We start from the raw sequence: 17963 nt of genomic DNA, 5'->3' as shown, positions 1-17963 counted from the left end.
TCTGTTAATAAATAATTTTCATACAGATAGGTTTAGTTAAGTTATGTTCGTTACATAATTAGTCAAAGTTCTGGTGAAAACAGTTAAATGTCTTGCAAGGCAGGAGATACTTTCTACGTGCAAGTAGTGTCTAACGGAAAGAAATTTTTAGCGATTTAAAGTTACAAGAATTAATGTGCGCAAAGGGTAGATGTTTCCACGTGTTCCAGAGAGAAGTACATTTTTATAAAGAAAACACGTGGGAGTTTTTCTCGTATTTTTAAACTTACCTACTACGTCGAACGAAAGCTGCAGCAATATCGAAGAAGAATTCAATATTTCCTCTCGTTGCTACATATTATTTGTCGAATTTCGCGTTATTTCACAGAGTCGCCAAAGGAATCTTACAATCGGTTATTTTAACGACGATAACTTAGCGAGTTTCCACTCTCTCGAATGCTCATCTTCAAGTAGCTGCACGGTTCGTCAAAAATGGTCAAACGATCGTTCGAATCTGAAAGATCTTAGACTTTCACGTGGGACAAACAAGGGTTTCAGGAAAAGTTCGAACGGTTGATAGAAAGTATATAATACCGGTCGTTCCATGGTTCACTGATGAGCTATGTCGGCTCTGGCCTGGCCACGTCGCTATAAATTTTAATTTACGCCTGGTAACGGCTAATTACACAACAATGACACTCGGTAGATGGTTCGTAGCCCGTTTGACTCGCGAGAATTTCACTTCTCGAGACAAGTCCGTGTTCTCTCTATTTTATTCGCTCTAGATTAGGGCCTCGGATCTAACCGTAAATTTCACCGGGAGTCTACGAACCTTCTGAGCCTACTCCAAGAACGATTACAGAGAAACACGCCACCACGGTGAAGAGTACAGTTGTACAGAAGCCGCTAATGGAATCGATGCAGGGACCCCTAGTCATTCGGGTCACCGTTTGCACGAAGAACTTTAGTAACAGGCATAGATGTACCGTGGCGCGGTACGATTTCAATCAATGCGTCGCATTCGCGGTGATTAAAGGATGATTACTTGCCTCCACGTTCCTCTCGGAATCTTGAACAGCGTTGCGATCATCGCAGTGCCGTTTTTTCTGCCACTCTACACGGTTCTTCGATGTCCACGTATTTAGAAACGATAAATGTTAGGTGGATTTAGGTAGAAGATTTATGGAAATCCATACTTTATGAAGAGTTTATTATATTTAGTGTTGCCTGTTGGCTTCTATGTTGGATTTTATTAATTTGAAATTTTTATAATGACAGCATACCATCGACATACACCGCACTTATGTCTACAATCTACCAACTAATTTAACTTATTTCATCAACCGAGGTTTAACATTTGCAACTATCTCTCCGTCTAACCAAATATCGCAACCTGTACAGTCTCCTAGACATACACCGTTACACACAACCATACTTTCACCATCGCACAACTCTTCGATCACTTGGCTTACTCGAAACCGTGTTCAACCGATCGTGGCAACGTAACTATGGTTATGGAACTTTTTCGCAAATTTCTTTTTCCTTATGATGGCGCGACGGTATTAATCTCTTGAACGCCGTGGGTGCTCGTAAACGTTCAACAAACACGGCCGCCACGCGCGCCACGGGTATTTTCAGACAATCGACGAATTTATTCACCTCGACATCGTGGGCGTTCGTAAGTGCTAAGCGAGCACATTCGTCACGTCCCGTGAGGGCCTTTTGTCCGCTCGATAATACCATTGACCCTTGCCCCAACATGCTTATCCCGCGGAGACGTTCGATGGATCGGATCGATGTACACGATGATTTACTCGTTCGGAAAAACGGAAGTGTCAGAGCTGGTAATTCGAGGCTCGCGTTTGCCTCTGTTCAATGTGTAACTTGCAGTACCACGTACGATATTTATTCAAATGTTTGATTAGTGCGATATACTGGGTGTTTGGAAATGATTTCCATGACATTCACGGGTTTGTTGATAAATTAAGATGGAAGGGATTTATACTTGGGATCACCATGTATAAATCATTGTTCGTTTAATATCTCTTACCGATTAATTTTAAAAATTTTCCACTTTCTACCTTCTTCTAGGTATTTCGAGCTAAGCAGACATCAAGGTCTGCTTGGCAATTAAAAAATGCATATTCCCGGTAAAAGAAACCGCGAGTGTAGTAATGAATGTCGAAGATGACAAGCCATTAGGGCCACGCTTTCTTTCAATGGGATCGCGAGAAACCACAGCCGGTGAAAATGTCCCGTTTCCGTGGCGACTCGCCACCCATGAAGCCACTCTGCCCCGACTAATATTCGATTCAGGATATTACTCGGCCCCGTATCGAGGTGCAACAGACAGAAGAATCGAATGGTACGTTTCCGGTGGTCGTCGGTCACGTCCAGGCAAGACTAATGTATGATTTATTGTCGATTTGTATCTCGTAACCGATTTCTTTGGTACGGTTTATGCAAATCGCAGTCGGATTTATCGTCGATCCAAAGACGAACAACGAGAAATGCAAGCCGAGAGATGCAAGTAGACTCGGAAGCGGCCAATAAACCGCGGATTAATACGTCGTGTGTATACATTAAGTATGAAGCTGTCGGATTTACTTGGTGAATTTCTCTGAAAGTCGAGAAAACGATGTGTTACACCAGTATGGAATGCTTTCAGAAATTTCTAGGGATTTCACCTTTTCGTCACGGAGTGGCTTTAAACGGGAAAACACGTTCGATATGTTTGTTCTTCTTTCTTTATTCTTTCTTTCTTTCTTCGTGTTTGACGTGTCACGCTTCACGAGGACGATGACACAGATTGAATCGACGATAGGCTTATTTGGTCTTGCGTTTTGTTTGCTCTTTCTAGCAGTTTCCGTACTCTCCTCCTTTCGTGATAAGGATATGAATAGAGACACGATTTGTTGTAGGTGTTTCGACGATTTCCTGCGTTTTATCGTTTGTTCGTCGGAATAATATTATTGGAGATTTATCGTTTAGAATAACAGTTTCGGAGTTCGGTTGGATTTAGTAGAGCGAAATTTTGGATGCTACTTCACTATGTGACAACGCTATAAACGGGAACATGAAATCCCAACTGTAATAGAAATTTTGGTGATTCGAAATGCCCTTCGGAACATCGAAGTTGCATAGAAGCGGAGATATCGACAAAATTCGGTAGAACTCCAAAAAATAAAATTTTATTTCGTGTCTTGTTACACGAACTTCCATCGATTCGGTTCTTTTGTTTGAACGAGAAATCACAGATACCGGCGAAGATCTGTGAACTCCTATTATACAAATGTATTTTTGTTCTCCGATGACTTCGGATAAATAGACTTCTGCATACGAAATATTTGTACATTATACATATAACGAATCTTTGTGCATTCAAAGTTTAAACGCGCTTAACAACGAAACATGTGCATGTAATCGGGTCCACGAAGTTTCATACAGCTGAGCATGGACGATGAAAATTCATGAGAAGCTGTTTCCTTTCTGGCTGGAACCGTGTGCACGTGTTATCGGTGATAAGCAACGGGATCGAAACAGCCGGGAGATTAATGAATCGTTGAAAGCGCCGGGAGAGGTCGGTCACCCTTTTTCCAGGGAAACATCGAAAGTAGCATAAATCATCTAGCAGAGATCGCGAACGGTCGAGACGACGTCGAAACCAAGTAACAGTAAGAAAAAAAGCGTTAAGCATAAATTTATTGCTCTATACATTGTCCCCGCCCCGTCGATTCGTTTCAAACCATTTGAATCTAGCTTAATTATAACTCGTTAATCAAAGGATTCGTTTCAAATGGCAAAGATATAGGTGTGTCGTTATTATTATTTAGAGATAAGAATTTTGTCTTTAAAATATCGTTGCGTATTAATTTGAATTAATATTCTTAGGTAAAATTTGCGTTCTGGCTGTCAACATTCTCTAAATTTTATTTCATTTATCGTTCGATATATCGTTTTGTTTTATCAATCTATTATCTCCCTAAATAAATTAATCTCATTATATTAACCTACGTCAATAACGGATGCGTCCTCTTCTGATTGAAGAAACACTATTTGCGCATGTAGTACGCAATCTCGATTGATCGTTGCATGGAGATCGATCAGAGGCTAATTAAGAAGCAAAACGAGGCTCTCACAGCCATATCGTTACAATGTTAGTCTTTATTGCTATGTAGCTACAAGGAATAGATTCGATTTCCCATTTCTTCGCTTCGATGAACCATCACGAAGGCAATCTTTGAACGCTTCTTCCTGGTGGTCTTTGTACCACGCAAAAGACTCACTGTCAAGGTTCTAGGCTCTCGTTCCTTTTTCATGTCTTAAAGACACTCTCTGTGAGACACACCGTCTAGAACTCCATTGAAATATCCGCGCCAAACATCCCGCTAAATTCTAGACTATCTTTCAAGGAATTACTCGCCCCCTCGTCACTCTAACTTAAGACTTATCTTTTCATCTTTTTAACCGCCTCATTGATAGCCTCGTAGACCTACACCCACTGTGTCTATCCCTCCAACCACTCTGTTGTCCTACATGCAGCTCGGTGACGTAAGTCTGGATTACTCAGACATGAGAATTGATCGCGAAATATCCCTAGCTTTTGCTCAAAATGGACGAAGGAACTTCTTCAAAGCGTATAAGACTGAATTTAGAAGTTTTAGAATTTGACATTTCTCAGAATCTGGAATTTCAGGGCCTAGAATTTCTAGGGTTTACAATTTTTGAGGGTTTGGAATTTTAGGACATGGAATTTCTAGGGTTTTAATGTCTTAGAATTTGGAATTTTAGGACTTGCAATCTCTAGGGGTTTAAACTTGTAGGAGTTGGAATTTTAAGACTTGGAATTCCCAGGAGTTTAAATTTGTAGGAGTCAGAATTTTAGGACCTAGAATTTCTAGAGGTTTCGAGCTTTAGAATTTGGAATTTAAGGACCTAGAATTTCTATGGGTTTAAATTTGTAGAAGTTGGAATTTTAGGATCTAGGTTAAAAATTTTGGGATTTGCAATTATTAGAACCTGTAACTTCAAGGTTTGAAGTTTTCAGCATTTTGGAATTTTAAGATTTGTGATTTTCAGGGTTTGAAATTATAAGATTTGGAATGTTCAGTATACTGAACGTAACCCTAAACCAGTAAAACACAGTAGCCTAGTTATTCCCTATTTATTACCTTAATTATTTCCTATATGCAACTACTCCGAATTCGCCACATGGTCTCCAGTACTTTATCCAACGATAACAAAATGATTCCTCGAGCTGATTTACCACACGAACTCAATTACCTCACACTGCTAGCATTACGTATTCTTGAAGCGGGTTGCATTCGGCAGGCACGACGTAGAGGTATAATCGTAAAAATAAAATATCGCGGATGCCTCGCGATGGTCTAATGTTAGCCCAGCGTATTTTAGCACTGGTGGGCTCTTTCTATTCATTTTGTAGGTTATGTTGTTCACCTCGTGTATACAATGTACAGCAGCTTAGGCTCCCGTCTGTTGGAAAACGGAAGCCGTTTGTGTAACCGCGTTTCGGTACCGTTTCACTAAGAACACGCTCCGCCCATTCGGAGCACCCATTAAACGAACATTGTGGGTTGTGGCATCGAGAATGTACTCACAGTAGCCTACACATTGTAGCAAAGTTTTAAACTAAAGTATTAAGTCGCGGCACAGATTGATGCACTAAGGTTATGTGCTGTAACGTTATTTCGCTTTTCCTACATCGAGATTGTGGCTAGGGTGAAGGGGGTATTTCTTGTTTTCCTAGGATAAAATATATAATGGGATATATACGGGAATATATATGGGATATATTTTACATTGAGAATATTTATTGAATTGTCGAAGCATACTTTTCTTAAAAGAACTGAAGCTAATCTGTGATATATGAAATATTCCCCAGCCCCTTGATATGGGATATACTCGAAATTTGCTGCTTCAGATACATGGATAATATATTACAGACACGATATACCGGGTGTTCATACATTTAAGATCTTCACGTACGATTATCTCGAGAGTTACTCATTTTAGGAAGAAACGTTTGAAACAAAAGTTTCACAGTTTCGAGAGGAGAATTCAATTGTGCTGCTGGTTTTTTAATTTTTAGCTGCTTTCAAGATCGATTGAAGATCAAATTGGTCTTTCTTTAAATGAAAACCATATTTTTTTTTGTACAGATGCTTATTCTACAAAGAATAAGGAAAGAAAAAGGAAATTTTATCGGAAAGATCTTTTTAAAGGACCGTTTTAAAAAGATATTTACTCGTGTAAAAATGTTTTAGTTTCTCCTTCAACTTTTTAACTTCGTTGAGACCGTGAAACTTTTTGTTTCAAACATTTTTATCTAAAACGCGCAGTCTTCGAGATAATTGGTCGTTTTCAAACGAACACTCTATATATTCTTTTCACGGTCTATATTTATTAAATTAACATTCATCCCTGGATCGCAACGTCTGCAATAATTTATAGATATATGCGCCGCAATGATTACCAGATATACGCTATTAATCATAGTATGCATTCTTATTAATAAGGAGTAGAATGCAACCAGAAAATTTTAACGATGAAAAAAAGAGTATTTCGAAGATTCTAATAGGGAATAAAAAAGATGAGGGATAAAAAGAAGCATCATAATAAAGACATAAAAAGAGGAAACTCCACCTACAAAGAAAAAACGGAGGAACGCTGTAAAAACAGACAATATGCGTACTATCTCACGATATATAATGCGTGCTCTAATATAACTAATAACCTCGGAAGAAGAGTACGTGAAAAGGTACGTTGAAAAAAAGAAAATATTCCTGTATTTACCATGGTAAAATGTAGGCGAACGCGATATAACGCGATTCCCACTATAAAACTCGCAAGAAACTACACAAAGAATGAGACCGTATGGTGTGTTTCACGATGAGATTCAACAAATGCTCGTTGGATTCAATGAAAGAGTTAGCCTTGGTAGTCTTTATCGTACAGCGGAAATAAGGTTGGCCACGCAAACGATCGGAGAACCGACCAGTTAAATGCACGCATATTCGTTGCTCCTTAACGAAACATCGTGTAGTGCCGCATAATCGTCTATGGATGATGTTCCTACAATCTGTCTAAACGTTTGTCCGTAAATCAACGTGCAATTAACGTCTAGCGTATTTCCTCGACCCGTTGACTTAACCACCGAATCTTTATGTCGATCTCTAGGCGTGAGATTACCGCGGAAATAATTGATAGAATTTATTCGCGACTGGTTTCGATTAAGCTATTCAAGTTGCTTGCGAACAAATTTCATTTCAGTGCTAATCGCGCTACTGACGAACCTTTATACATAGTTTTTGAAAATATTGTTCCGTTTATCGGAGAATAAAATTGCTAGATTTAAAGATATTAAGTGAAATTTCCTGTAAATGCAGTTTTGACGTAAGCAATTTTCAATTGGAATTTTAGTTAGCGGTTGGTTAAATGAATAAAATTGCTATACTCAAAGATTTTAAATGAAATATCCTGCAAATTGAATTTTTGTTTATTGTACACATACTTTGAAGGATAATTAAATTCAATGCCGTATTTGCAGCAGAATTATATTTATTGGAAATTGTAGTTGGTAATAAATTAATTAAATATCCGTCGGTTGAATATGTTTATTTGTATAGGCGTATAATCTGTACATATTTGGATAAGAAGTTATTGATAATATATCGGAATATTATTTAGAATAGAATGATAGTATCATCAACCGTGTTATTCTATGAATGTAGTAAAAACTTCTATCGACGACTTTTATCACATCTTAATTCGAACAAGATGACTGAGCAGTCTCGTAAAACTGAATACGTTAAGCAGAACATTTCAGAATAAATGTTCCGAGGAAGACTTCAAGGTATACATACATGTATGTAAATGCCTTTCTCACCCTCCGAGTAGTCGTCCTAGATACGAGAACAAAGGGAGCTGACTCAGACGTAGCTTCCCCTTGCTGCCCATCCAGCGTAAATATCTTGCAGATTTTCCGACGAGAATCGTGTTTATAATCGCGGAAATCAAATATTTACAGCCTGTTTCAATTGTTGAACACCGGTTGAGAGTATTAAAATGTGTTCAACAATTACTGAACATTTAATTAAAGCAGAATCCTTATAACACAGAAGAGTTAAATTAAAAAGATTAGATAATTAAGAATATGTACTAGAGTATCACGTTTAGAATTCTGAGTTCATGAAACTCATCGTTAGTTAGGATTATTATTACTCTATGAAATCTTAAAATTGTAGCTTATTAAAAACGATATCTAGTAAGAGTAACGATAATAATAAATGTAGCGTAACGTTCTAAATTGACCTGAAATTCCAAGTCACCATATTTTATAAATCTAACTTTAAGTTAGAAGGATTTATTTTACAAGCCTAACTATACTGACGAATTACGATTTATCGGTATCTATCCATGAAAACTTCACGACACAAACACGATAAAGAGCGGCGTAAAACGATTTGCAAAACCAAAGGAAAAGCCTTCGAGCTTTAATTCTTGTTACTTTTAGATTAAATCCCTGTTTATGGAAAGGAATAATAAATAGCGTTTTGCTACCCTAATGTCAAAACACATCCACAAAACGATTTCGCTATTCCCAGATGATTAGTCATCGAATAAACATCGATCCATCTGCACTTCACAGGCGTCGACAAAATTACCAACTCGGCGGCTCATCCCTTAAGCTCGGTTTCCAGTAACGCGATGCCTCTGGCGATGTGCTGGAAGTCAGTGGAGGGAAGAAAGGGCGGGCAATTTAATCAGTCGATTACTCTAGTCGCGCCACGGGGACGGCCGAAAAACATCCCCAATCGGTCTTCCCGGTGGATGGAACCCGTTCCCGTGTCCCTTCGGAAACGAGCCGTGGAAACCCTTAAAATTTCTCATCGATCGCGAGATCCTTTTCATGTGTATCCTTGTTCAATTCGCTGGAGGCGAATAAAAAAGAGAATGATTCTTCAGAAATGATTTACCTTTTCATGGTATAAAGATACGATGGAAAATTCAGGACGATGGGATGAAAAAATTATTGTTTTTTATGCTCACAAGATTTGATATATCTTTTACATATGATGCTGGCTGTAACATTTCGCTCTACGATTCTACGAATTTTCTACATCTCTCTGTTTTCCTATTTCTCCAAATTTTAACGCAGAATAAGTACCATTCTTTGCACTAAAACTCCATATAGCCCTTTTAACCACTTTTCGTGCAAATTCCACGAAATATCATATAAATTATTAATGTTTTATCCAACTTTCTGTAATAAAAAGATTAAAGAAGTTGGTTTGATTCATGCGCGTTATTAATCACAAGCGAATCGGTACAGAGCATTAAACGAGATTCGGACCGCGAAAGGGTTAAACCATCCGTCACGCGAACCGGCTGCGCGAGCTAACGTTATTTTTCTCATTTAATCATAACGCACGCACCGTGAACGTTTTTCACGATGTATACGGTACATTGTAGCACAGTTCTCGCGGATGACAGTATTTTCTCCAGTATGCTCGCGTGTCACGTCGAATAACACGCGCGACAAACCGACCGTGCGTCTCTTCGCTGTGTAATCGCGATTGAGACACGGTGAACGTTGCTTTTTGAGCTTCGTTGCTCGTTAATGGCGGTGCGTGACGCGGTGGAATCGCGAATCGATGGAAGAATAGCAAAAGAATTTTTGAAAGCGGGATACCAGTTCTCTCTTCACTTTCTTGTCGTGTGTTGTTAGTGTCCTGACGTCCAGCGACAACCTTTGTGCGCCATTTTATTCTCTACATGGACGATTAATGTGATATTGTACGCATGAGGATGTCGGTGATTTCGATGATTATTATGCACGGTTTACTTACGGTTTATGGTCGACGGGAAACGCTTGGAGAGCGTAGAATTTGGGTTTAAAAATGTTTTCAGAGATTGACGTGACTGTTACGGAATTAGTAATGGCTAAGCATGGTGGATACCATAGGTGGTATTGATATAATATGGGTAAACATTTCTTAAGCTTTCTAGGCTATTGATTTTATACAGGACTCGGTGAATGCGCCTGTAGAGGCTTTGTGTCGATAGAAGGCATCGTAAATACTTTTAAGAGGGATTTTTTTTCTTTCGAGCTTATTTATAAAATCATAGAAGTACTAGCTTTTGAAAGAAGTAAGCTACATATATATCGTAATTTTTTCTTTTTATGTCAGCTCTTTCATCCTTAGAAATTGAATAATCATTTAGTGGAAACGTATGATACATCCTCTGATAGTATCTATACACATATTATGTTTAATTACGCAAGGTATCTTAATGTTTTCATACAAACGCATCTTCATACACAGAGTCATATCTATCATCTGCCAAAGACATTCTAATATCTCGAAACCTCATCTTCCATTCTGTGTACAATATTTATCAGCGTTCACCCCATTTCAGAGAGTCGGGAGTGTTCAACTATTTAACCGGTTCAATGTCAGCGAATCACAAGCTAATTAAGAACCATATGCCAAAAGCGTTCCACCAGTGTTTTCTGTCTTATTACTCTAACAATGAGTTAGGTCGTTAAGGTTATCCCTTTATTCGGAAACTAAGCGAGAATGCCTTCTCACGTCTTCTTACGTCTAATTGTATCTGTTCGCGTCTGATCGCGTTTGTCTGCATCTACTTGCACTTCTCTTCACGTTTATTCGTGTCTAGTTAACCGCCCTGCGTTTATTTCTACGTCTTGCTTTTGTCGAATTTACACACGTTTAGTTACCTTTCTTGATGTTTAATTGCGTCTAGTTACCTCCGTGCACGTGTATTTGTGTCTAGTTACTTCTCTTCATATTTATTCTTACATCTAATTGCCCCTGTTTGCGCCATACTCATTAGCATATAGTTTCTTCTTTTTGCGTCTACTTTGCGTCAAGCTATATTTTTTTTCGCATAATCTCGTATCTACTCACGTCTAGTCACGTCTTTCCACGTTTATTCTTACATCCACTTGCTCTTCTTTGCGTTCACTCGTATCTACTCGTGTCTAGTCGCCCCTTCTAGCATTCGTTTGCATCTAATTACCTCTAGTTGAATTTACTCGCATCTACTCGTGTCTTTTTACATTTACTCATATTTAATCGACCCCCTTTGCATTTTGTTCGCATCTACTCGCTTCTCTTCGAATTTTGTCGCTTCCGCCACCGTCTACCCTCCTCTGGCGGCGTCGAAAGGCATCCCTAACGATCGGCGCAACCCTTGACGCCGGCCAGCGTTCTCCACCTCTCCGCTTCTCTCTGTCCCTTTTCACCCTTCCCTCCACTTTCTCTTCTCTCCTCTTCTCTCCTCTAGGGCGCTCATTATCTCCGGTGTGCGTTCCGTTGTTAGCGCACGTGCATCGGCGTGCACATGCAGCGAGAACGCGACGACGCGATGCCTACGCGGACGATCGTCGACGCGACGTCCCTCCCGCGCGTGTCCTGCTGCCGCTGTTTCCACCAGCCCACCTCCTCTCCGAACCGTGTATTGATTGAGGTGAATGCACGACGTCGACGTCGGCGTCGGCGTCGGCGTCGTCGGCCTTCCACCGCTTGTCGGGGGTGGAAATGCATACAAACCCGTTCTGCCGGGGTTATCCCTTGATTTTGCTGCTGCTGCTGCTGCTGCTGCTGCTGCTGTTAGAGGTGGTGGCGCACCCATGGAACAGGATGGTGGTGTATAGCTTCTGCTGGGCTGGCTTTGAATCAAACAGAGACAATGATAGGGACACGCAGAGAAACAAAGACAAGCATAGGGAGAACACGATCGAACAGTAACTGACAAAGACACAAATACGTGTATGTACAGAGCGAGAAAGAGGGAAGTACAGACGAAACCAGGCTGAAAGAGCTTGCACAGGGTGAAGCAAGAAGGAGGGAAGAAGGTGGGAGAGAGAGGCCTGGGATCGGTGCTAGAAGAGCGGCCACGAGAGCGCCAGAGAGAGAACGGGCAACTAAGAGAAAGAGAGAGAGGAGGGAAGCACCGGTGGAGGAGGCATTATATACTGGCTGGATCCTCATTCGGCTGCCAGTTTCTCGGCTGTACGCGGCTACGAGTGTACCTCTACTCGACCAACGATATATTCGTGACCTTATCCAAGCCGGGGAGGAATTGACAATCTCTTTGGGACCAGGAAGAAACAGCCTGCTGTTCCTTCTTCTTTAAATCAAGGACGCACGAGTCCAAGGACAACTACTGCTTGTTGGAAATCCTCGTCGTCTGGTTCCATCTTCTTTCTTTTTTTTTCCTCCCGTTGGATCTTCCAACGTCGTTTTACTTTATACATCGAAGACTTTTCGAGACATTGACATCTTTCAAGATATTCGGAGCTATTCCTCGGCTGTTTCTCTCTGTGTACAAGCATCCAGGAGTGACACATCTTGAGAAGAGGATCCTGAAGACGCTGCGGAGGGTGTACGCGTGAGGAAACACCTCGGTGAAGATCATAAGAAAAGAACGATGGCCACTTACGCGACCTACAGACACGTCGAGCTCGACAATGTTGGATACGGAAAGAAAAGGTAATCCCGGAACCGATTCGCTTGCCCGCCTCTTTACCGCACTGCGGCTCCTCCAGCCCTCTCGCTGGATATCCGGTTTGCTCCTTCCGAGACGGCAACAGACGCCTTTTCCTTTTTTCTAGAAACACGTTTTATTGATTTTTCCCTTTCCAATGAATCTCGTTAGTTTGGTCAGGATAAATGTGTTGATGTTTGGTTAGTACAGAACTGTCAACTTGACAGGTGTAACTTGCGAAGGTTGTCCGAGTATCTCTTTCGGATGCTGTGAAAATTAGAAAGAATATTAATTTAGTGGAGTTTTTTATAAGATACGTTTGAATATGTGACAAACTAACAGCTTATTTTTATCGATTATGACACGAGATGATAGTATACGTTTGATGTGATACCTATATATATATATAAATGAAGTTTTCCAAAATGGGAGTATCGTGTGTGAGTTTTGAAAAGCTGTTAAATACATTGGACAAAATATTCTGGGTTTTTAATAGAATTTTAGTGTAAAATACATTTGACGATATATATATGGTAGGTGGATCTTTTATTTCTATCAATTATGACAGGAAATATTATATCTTTGATGTGATATTTACACATACGAAGTTCTTAAAAACCATAGTCTCGTATGCGATACTTAGGAAGTTGTTAGGTAATTCAAGAGGAATATTCTAAAATTTTAGCGAACAAGTTTTTTCGTAACAGATCGATATCTTTATTTTTATCGATTAACGCGACAAATATAAAAGTATCACGTTTAAGATTTTATTCACGCTTTGAAGATTCTCGAAGATGAAGGGTGGTTGGTTTCGAAAATGACAGGATGCGGTAGACGCCGTATACAACCGTGACTGGTTCGATCGATCTGCATCGCGAAGCGAGGCAGTCCTTGAATCTGGTCGCCGCTTCGAAAACCGTGCTGTAGCGCTCTCGTCGCCATCGCCCAAAGAATCCTGAATATTCCAAGTTCAATGTCGAGAATTAATCCTTCCCCTCCAATTAAATCGAAACTTTCTTTTTTCGCGATCATCTTGAAACTGTTTAAGACTCGTCTTTCCTCGAGAATGTTTTCATTGAAACGATTTTCCCGTGTACGTGGCATCGTTTCCTGTTGTCCACATTAGAAACGTACTTAAAGGAGCATGGAAATACGCCGTTTCGATACAAAGAGGATAAACAACTGTTACACACCGGTACTCGTGGGCAAAGTGTTTTATCTGTGGCATTACTTAAGTGGTTTCCACTGTGATAAAAATTGTCGGCAACTCTTCCCAGGAAGTCGCACATCCTTTCGGAGGAATTTTCTAATTGCACGCGGTGAGCCTGGCAAACCAGCGAACTCGCCTCTAAACGATCCTTCAAGAACGTTCAATATTTACCACCGGATAATTATTATAGTTATTTCTTGCGAGTTTACTGCTCCGGTAGGCTTAACCGGTAGGTTTACCCTATCATTTTAGGTCTTCGTCTTCGTAATATTTGATATTTCATTCCTGGTAGTGTATTTGAGATGGTTGTGCTTTGAAAGTTCTGAGTATTAATATGCAGCATCGATTTTGGCCTATGTGTTCTTGGTTACAGGTAAACGGTAATTATTAATCAATTAATTATCGTGACTGCTTGTCGCGTTTTATTTCTTGAAAGTACGCTTAATGCGCACCTTACTATTTCACATTGCGTCTTGGTAATAATTAATATTTCTTTCGTGGTAGCATTTTATAGAGAGAAATCTTCAGGTGGTTTGTTTTTTAAAACTCTTGGTATTTATTGCTATGATTGATTTGGCTACGTGGCTCTTGGTTACACACAATGGTTCTTAATCAATTATAGTTATTCCGTATGATTTATTGCTTAAAGCTACGGCTAATTTATATCGTGCTATTTTACACCGAGTCCTGGCAGTAATTAATATTTCATTTCTCTGTTATTAATTTTCACGATTGATCTCACCCCGTAACATTCTTGAGTACAGATGATAATTATCAATCACTTGATTATTATTATGTCTGTTCTTTACGATTTATTGGTTAAAGGTACGCGTAATACATGTCCTATCGTTTTACACCGTGTCTTCGTAATAATTAATATTTCATTCCCGCGTTTCATAGAAAAAAAATTGAAAATAATTTACGAAAGTTCTCGTTACAATTAACTTCGTCTTGTCGCGCTGTAGAATGTACCAAGAGATATTTTTGCGCAAGACTTCCAAGAAATACCCATTCACCGGCGATTGATAAAACGAGCAGACTCTCAGAGTACTTCTAGAATATTCCTCGTCGATCCTTCACTCTGTTTCTTCCCGGAACTGAAGCTTTTTCATCTTTCGGCCGTAGGAAGCGCGTCTTTACGTGTCAAAAGTCGAGGCTGCACCGAAATAGAGGAAAAGAGCGGAACACAGTCGGATTTAGAAAGCGTGACTGTTATTCCACGCTATATACGTGTCTCTGTTTAACATCTTAAACGTCGGAGAAACATTAGCCGCCTGATTACACGATAATTTTTGCCTGTTTAATGGCTTTTTACCAGTTTTAAGATAAACGTTTCTTTATCTTAATATTAGCTCTACAAATATCTGTGGAATAATTCTCGCTTAATAACTAATTGGCATAAATTATTGTTTTCGCCAATTATTATAATCATTTACTACGAGTAACTTTTTATCAAAAGAACTTAGAAAGATAAACTGAACAGGAAGCAACGAAGTTAGGACAAACATTATTAATTTAATGAAAGATATATCTGGTAAAGAAATGACAAGTGTTTAATTTCCGGGAGAAAAAAAACGGCCGTATTTTAATAGCAGCAAATATGTTAATATGATCGTTTGTTCCGTTTCCTGTTTCAATGTCGTAAGGAAGCTTGGTGACGAATGGAAATCGACGACGTGTGTGGACGAGAGATTTCTGCAATTGAACTTCGTTTAATATGTGGTCAACGCCCTCGGGTAATTGATGTGTACGTGGCTCTTGAACGACTGTAATTACACGGATGTCACCTCCAGCCAGTTCGCGCTTAATTGCCACCATGATTTTTCTTTGTACCTACTATATACGCTTCATAACACACCCACGCGATCTTTTATCTAAGCGCAGTCCTCTTGAGGAGGTGTTAATCGTTTAGTCAAAAATCTCAGATAAATCTCCTCGCTTCTTCTGGTGGGATCCATAGAAAGATCTGATCGTTGATGATTTTTGTAGTTATTGTTCCTCCATGAAGTTCATTTACTTGAACAATGGGAATCGCATTGAACGATAGCTTTTGGATAATTAGGAAGCGAAACTCTTTCGAGGACGTGTAAATTGGAATCTTTGTGCTTATTGTTCTTCCACGAAGTTCATTGACTTCACGAGTGGAATAGTAATAAGTTGGCGGATTCTAAATAACGAGAAATCTTTTCCTTTGAATTCTCTGTCTGCTTCTTTATATTCTTCCGATCTAATTGGAAATAGACTGTTCGAGGAAATATTGGAAAGTTAATTAGGATATTAATGTCACGAGTTGCGAAATCTTTCCTCGTCGTGTTTGGATAGATACTTTTCAAGCGATGCAGCTTCTGAACCTCGAAGGGTGTTATTAGCTACCTTTGAAATTAGACGGCTTGGTCATTGGATATTCAGATTATGTTGACCTCGCTTAGGGAGAATTCTGTATAAGAGAAGAAAGTTCTTGGTAGTCTATCAGCTGGATCCTGTTATTCGTATTCACTCGGATTCTTCGTCTATCGGCAGCACTTTAGGATGAGGATGTAGGATAATGGATGTGCTCCAAAATGGTCGATTAAAATCGAGTATGGGTTTAAAACTCTCTTGGAACTATTATCAATCTTGATTTTTATTGTTTCACTCGGTGTTATGCCGCAAGTTAGATATTGAAGAGAAAGTTCTCGAATTATTCTGTGAACAGTAAATCATCTTTGAACTTTAACCTTCTATATCTGATATAACCTGAATCAAGAAAACAATCAAACAATCGTTATATCGTATGTGTCGTATATTTTGCTAGCAATTAAACTAATAAAAGTTTCCAAGGAATGGACAAACTTTTGATTCACTTCTCGACGTAATTAACAAGTTGGATATTGGTTTAACAATGGATAACAGCATTTGATAAATTCAATAAATAAATATAAATTCGATATATTCATACTCGATGAATGTAGTGAATTTTCAATAAATTTAATCAACTTCCTATATATTTAATCAAGCCAACCGAAGGTCCTTTAATACTTCCAGAAGCACTCGTAACGAGAACCCTCGAACTATCCAATCACTTCCAGGTTGACACCGAATAAATAGACCAACCACTTGGGACCTTAACTCTTCTTCGTACATTTAATAAGCGAAAGTGCCATCAACTTTTTAATAAACCTAAATAATTTTATACGTCGAATCAGGCCAGTAAAACTTCTCTGATACTATCGAATAGAGAAATTCCAAAGATCCAAATGAAAATCAACGTGCTTCCTCTTCTAGGACTGTTAGCACCTGTAGATGGAAACAATAGAGTGCAGAGTCACGACGCGGGGTCTCGAGGTACGCGGTTATCTTTCTGATCGGATTCGTGGCATCGAGATTGATGCTTATCCGTCCTGGCCCCGAGGACGAGCGTTCGTGCTTTCCCATCGATGCCCCCGTTATAATGCTTGCTCTATACAAGACCCAATACAGTACAGTCTTTGTCCTCGAGTGATAAACAGGCCCATCCCCGACACCCGACGCGAAAGAGCTTCTCTTCGTTCATCATCTTTCGAACCTGTTTCAAAGGATGACACGAGATTACTTGAAAAAGTACAGATTATTATGCTGCTTCGTGTGTATACTTCACGGTGGATTTCCTCGAATCCATGACTTATTTTTCGATATTGCCGTAGTTCTTTTTACTAAAAACAATTTCATGGTAAGAGGCATGGAAGATTTTCCTTAATTCTCCAGTTAATTTTCATCGAATTCTTGATTTTTTATATTTCTATGGAGGTTGTCTCTGTATTTAGAATATTAGGAACCTTATCTTGTTAAGAAATTTTGGTAGACTTCGTAGATATTTCTAATCTTACGAATTTTTGGGTATTAAGAGTAATAGTGGCTTTAAGTAGATTTTGTAGTAATTTAACATACGGTATCTGTTGTATGCAATCAACGTAGTGGACTCTTTGCCTCGCTTAATTTATTACCTTTCTGACAGCTGCATATATCGAAGCTTCTCGCTAAGTTTCTACAAAAAATTAGAAATCTTATAGATACTTCGAAGCTGGGAATCCTTTAAGCCTCAAAAGGAAGTAGAAGTTTCCTAGATAGCATATTCACACCTAATAATTTACAATAGTCGAGAGAAAATGAAAAATTCGAACTTCGTTTATACACGCATTCACAGTATTCACACGCATCGCTCCCAGCTTAAGAAATCCATCATCCATCTGTATAATTTCTCCTGTAGAAACGTAATACATAA

At 39.3% G+C, this 17963-nt stretch overlaps 1 protein-coding gene across 5 annotated transcripts in view; it reads left to right on the top strand.

Annotated features, from left to right (window-relative positions):
• The window catches only part of Jupiter (microtubule-associated protein Jupiter), an 86092-nt gene that overhangs the window by 42799 nt on the left and 25330 nt on the right, over positions 1-17963 (top strand). Inside the window, exon 1 of one of the 5 annotated variants that reach the window (XM_072009261.1) lies at positions 11993-12518. The exons of 2 other annotated variants lie outside the window; for them this stretch is intronic. In XM_072009261.1, coding sequence (XP_071865362.1) covers positions 12457-12518 — 62 coding nt within the window. In that variant the 5' untranslated portion in view covers positions 11993-12456. Of the gene's footprint in view, positions 1-11992; positions 12519-17963 lie in introns of those variants that run through there. 2 more of the 5 variants (XM_072009265.1, XM_072009267.1) reach the window with 2 other exon arrangements.

This window comes from Bombus fervidus, chromosome 8, assembly GCF_041682495.2.
Source record: "Bombus fervidus isolate BK054 chromosome 8, iyBomFerv1, whole genome shotgun sequence".
Taxonomy (NCBI): Eukaryota; Metazoa; Arthropoda; class Insecta; order Hymenoptera; family Apidae; genus Bombus; species Bombus fervidus.
This window is presented reverse-complemented; position numbering and strand designations above follow the sequence as displayed.